At 41.5% G+C, this 3,424-nt stretch overlaps 1 protein-coding gene across 1 annotated transcript in view; it reads right to left on the reverse strand.

The window, feature by feature from the left end:
- Window positions 1–605: 605 nt before the first annotated feature.
- Window positions 606–3,424, reverse strand: part of RAD50 (RAD50 homolog (S. cerevisiae)) — a gene marked incomplete at its 5' end in the record, with an annotated part of 13,068 nt that continues 10,249 nt past the window's right edge. Inside the window, 4 exons of the mRNA XM_010147272.1 lie at window positions 606–792; window positions 1,136–1,269; window positions 2,395–2,537; window positions 2,953–3,038. Of these exons, the coding sequence (XP_010145574.1) occupies window positions 606–792; window positions 1,136–1,269; window positions 2,395–2,537; window positions 2,953–3,038 (550 nt within the window). The remainder of the gene's footprint in view (window positions 793–1,135; window positions 1,270–2,394; window positions 2,538–2,952; window positions 3,039–3,424) is intronic.

The raw sequence follows: 3,424 nt of genomic DNA on the forward strand, positions 1-3,424 counted from the left end.
CAGAGAGGTAAATGACACTAGGCAAAGAGAACATGGTTAAAACATGCTTCTGTCAGCCACTCGTTCATCTAGTCAGAGACGGGACTTTCCTTTATTCTAAAGAAACTTACAGTTTGTGCAGATTCTGTCTCTGCACAGCTGGAGCGATGTTACCTTGTGGAGAAAGCAGCAAAAGCTCCCTCTGCATCCTGCGGAGTAAGGTAGCTACGAACACACCGTGACCAGACACACATACCGGTCCTGAACCTGAGTAACGCAGCGACGGAGAGCGAGCCCTTGTCTATCCAGAGAGCCGCAGCTCTTCCAAAGAACCCGCATCCGGAGCTCCTCGCCAGGACATACGCAGAGAACACCACAACTTTATTTTCACTTTTAAAGCATAAAAGACACCTAAAAGCAAACCACGTTGTATTCATTTCAATTCATCCAAATCATGGTGAGTCCTAAACCCAGGCACAGAAACACGTAGAAACATACAAAGTTTAAAAGTCTAATAGTTTCAGACTCTGGCTAAAACCGTCACAAATCCTCAGTAGCACATGATACGCAGGAGCTCCGCCTTCAGACGCCTTCAGCCGGGCAAGAATACGCAATCGCTTGAGCTCCTAAGGAACGTACGAGCCTAGGGAGTTGACGCTGCATTTCATGATCTCGGAGCACTGGTCGATGTTCTTTCTTATCCTGTAGAACGTTTCCACGTATTCGGAACGGCCCAGAAGTTCAACAAAATCTTCATCGTGAGTTATCACCAGAAGCTGAAAGTTATGCTGCTGCGAGCGGCTTTTTATTATCCTAGAAAGAGATATTATTTAGCATATCTTTATCTAAATCCCATCCCAGTTTTAGAGAACCTGTAAATACATAGTACAAGAATTTTTAACTATTGACAATGACTGACAGGAACTTCTAATGCTGATTAGCAACTCTTTTTACCCACATAACCCCCCATCCCCCAATTATTCAATAAATATTTAATAAGTATTTGTCTTCTTCCAGATAAAGGACAGGGAATCTAAAGCTACTGCTTCGCACGTGTGTTTGCAGAGGTCAGCACAGACGTGCCAGACTGAAATATTCTGCCAACTACTGTTAACATTTGAAAAATACCCATCTTGAAGCCTCACAAATCACTTACTCCACCAGCGCGTGTGCAAGAGACTCTATGTTTTCTCGATCAAGATTGGTAGTTGGCTCATCCAGTGCCAATATGCCGCAGTTGAGACAGAATGTTTCGGCCAGAGCAAGACGAATAATAAGAGAAGCAAGCACCTAAGGGAAAAAAAAAAACCCAAACCACCATCAAAATCTCACTCTGCAGAGTGTTGATAGTACATGTAACATGCTGTTTTCCTACAAACCAGGCCTGAAGTTCACATAACGTGCTGACCATTCATGAAATGACAGTAACTAATTAATTACTGAAAAACTATAGTTAAACTTCAAGTTTGAATTGAAAGACTCATTCTACAAAGTACTATTGGAAAAATATCAGAGGAGTCAAATAATCAAAATTCAGGAGATATTGGAGGTAAGGATTCCAGGCCAAGGCAAAGATGCTACGCCACTGTCATCTGCGTTACCCCCCGCACTGTTCAAATCGCAGCAGGGATGGGGGAAATCCGTACACATTGAGTCACTGAGCTCTGCATTATTCACTAAAACTGAAGTCAGTAGGATTTGCCACCTTACAGGTCAGCGCTGTACGAACGTGCCTAATGGCAGTACCATTAGATATCCTGAAGGAGTGAAAACGACAGAATGCTCGATGGAAACTGTGCTGCCAAAAATACTTTCCAATTATTGCGACCGCTGGCAGTGCAGTTCATGATCAAAGAATTCTCAGAATGTAAGCTAAGAAACTGTGAAGAAGTTTCAGTCTCACTTACATAGGACTGTAACGTAACATCCCAGACTACTTCAGGAGGATGCATTTTTTTGCCTATACTGCTGTTTTAGAAGATTTGGATTTCCCCCAAAATTTGTATGGAATTTTCAAAACCAAGTACACCTCTACGTTCAGGTGGGAATTCACAGGACGACATTTTTCATATTCAAGCAACAATATAGTATTCATCTCCTCATGAAATAGCCTTTCATGATTCTACTGCTGCATGCACTTAAAAATAGTGTGTAGCATTTTGTTCCATTCCTTGATTTCACTTTCTGCTGCTGCCTGTACCATCTGATTGTGGAAAAGGCCTGGCTGCCAACAAAGCTCTGCTGGAGTAAGCAACGGAGTGGGAATTGCTACTCCGGAGGTAAAGAAGTAGGCAGCTTGTTATTTCAGAAACTGGCAATTCTACCTCAACATCAGAGAGATCCAAATCTGGTGCCCTCACAGACCTTTCAGCTACTGTAGAGGAAAGGGAGCCAGTACTAAATAACGCTATTTACCTTTTGCCCAGCACTACATCTTCCTCGCATATCCAGTGCTGTATCTCCCTTTACCATCACTACTCTGTAATTGTAACTTCTTCTTTTATCAGAGGCTGAGACATTCTCATCTGCATCAGAACGAATTTCTATATATTCAATATCTGAAAATGGAAAGGAGACAGTTTTCACATGATCAAAAATCTTTAAAAATATCATAGGATTAAGCCGAGCTGAGGTATAATACGCAGTAACGACCAACAACTCTCTTCAGAACTCCCACTAACAGATATGTCTTTGAAATCAATTTTTCCAAAACTGAAGGAATGAACTCCTGCAGTTCCCCTGTCTCAAGGGAACCTTAACTTTGGAAAACACAGCAAAGGGAGATTTACCTCTCTTTATCCTGTAACTAACTATGCACTGTGTAATAGAGGAGATGACAGTGGTGACTGACAGATGCAGCCCTTAGAATGGAGCCAACTATTTTCAGACCCAGGCGTTTCAATATTGCCAACAATTACGCAGTGCTCAACATCAAAGGGATACCTAGGGGCAAACCCACAAAAAATTACATACCTTGTCCTCTGTAGGTGCTTCGCCAAAGGTCCCGGATTATTTTGTTGATTTCTTCCATCTTCATGCTATGAAATGTCATTATTGCTCTAAAGAACAAGAAAAAGGGGAAACTGTGAGAGGTGCAGCCACAGATTGCTATGGGCCACTAGAGCTTCAAGGCAGGCGGCAGCTCCCTTTCCATTTCCTAAATATTTTTACTAAAAATGTAGTAGGTATGAGTTCATTTTCAATGCATAATTATCTAAAGATTAAACACACTCTACTGTGTAAATAACTCTACTCTCACAAACACCTCAGTCTCAACAAATAGGAAAGTGATGAAGACACAGATTTGCAGTCAGTCACTCAACACAGAGCAAGTTTACCTGACTCTTGAGGAGATTTATAATTTATGTGGGATAGAATTCTGTATCAAGAATGTAATTTATAATTACCCAAACAGATGTTATGACTAGAGCTACCTTTCTCTTCA

Source organism: Eurypyga helias, unplaced genomic scaffold, assembly GCF_000690775.1.
Source record: "Eurypyga helias isolate BGI_N326 unplaced genomic scaffold, ASM69077v1 scaffold21712, whole genome shotgun sequence".
Classification (NCBI taxonomy): domain Eukaryota; kingdom Metazoa; phylum Chordata; class Aves; order Eurypygiformes; family Eurypygidae; genus Eurypyga; species Eurypyga helias.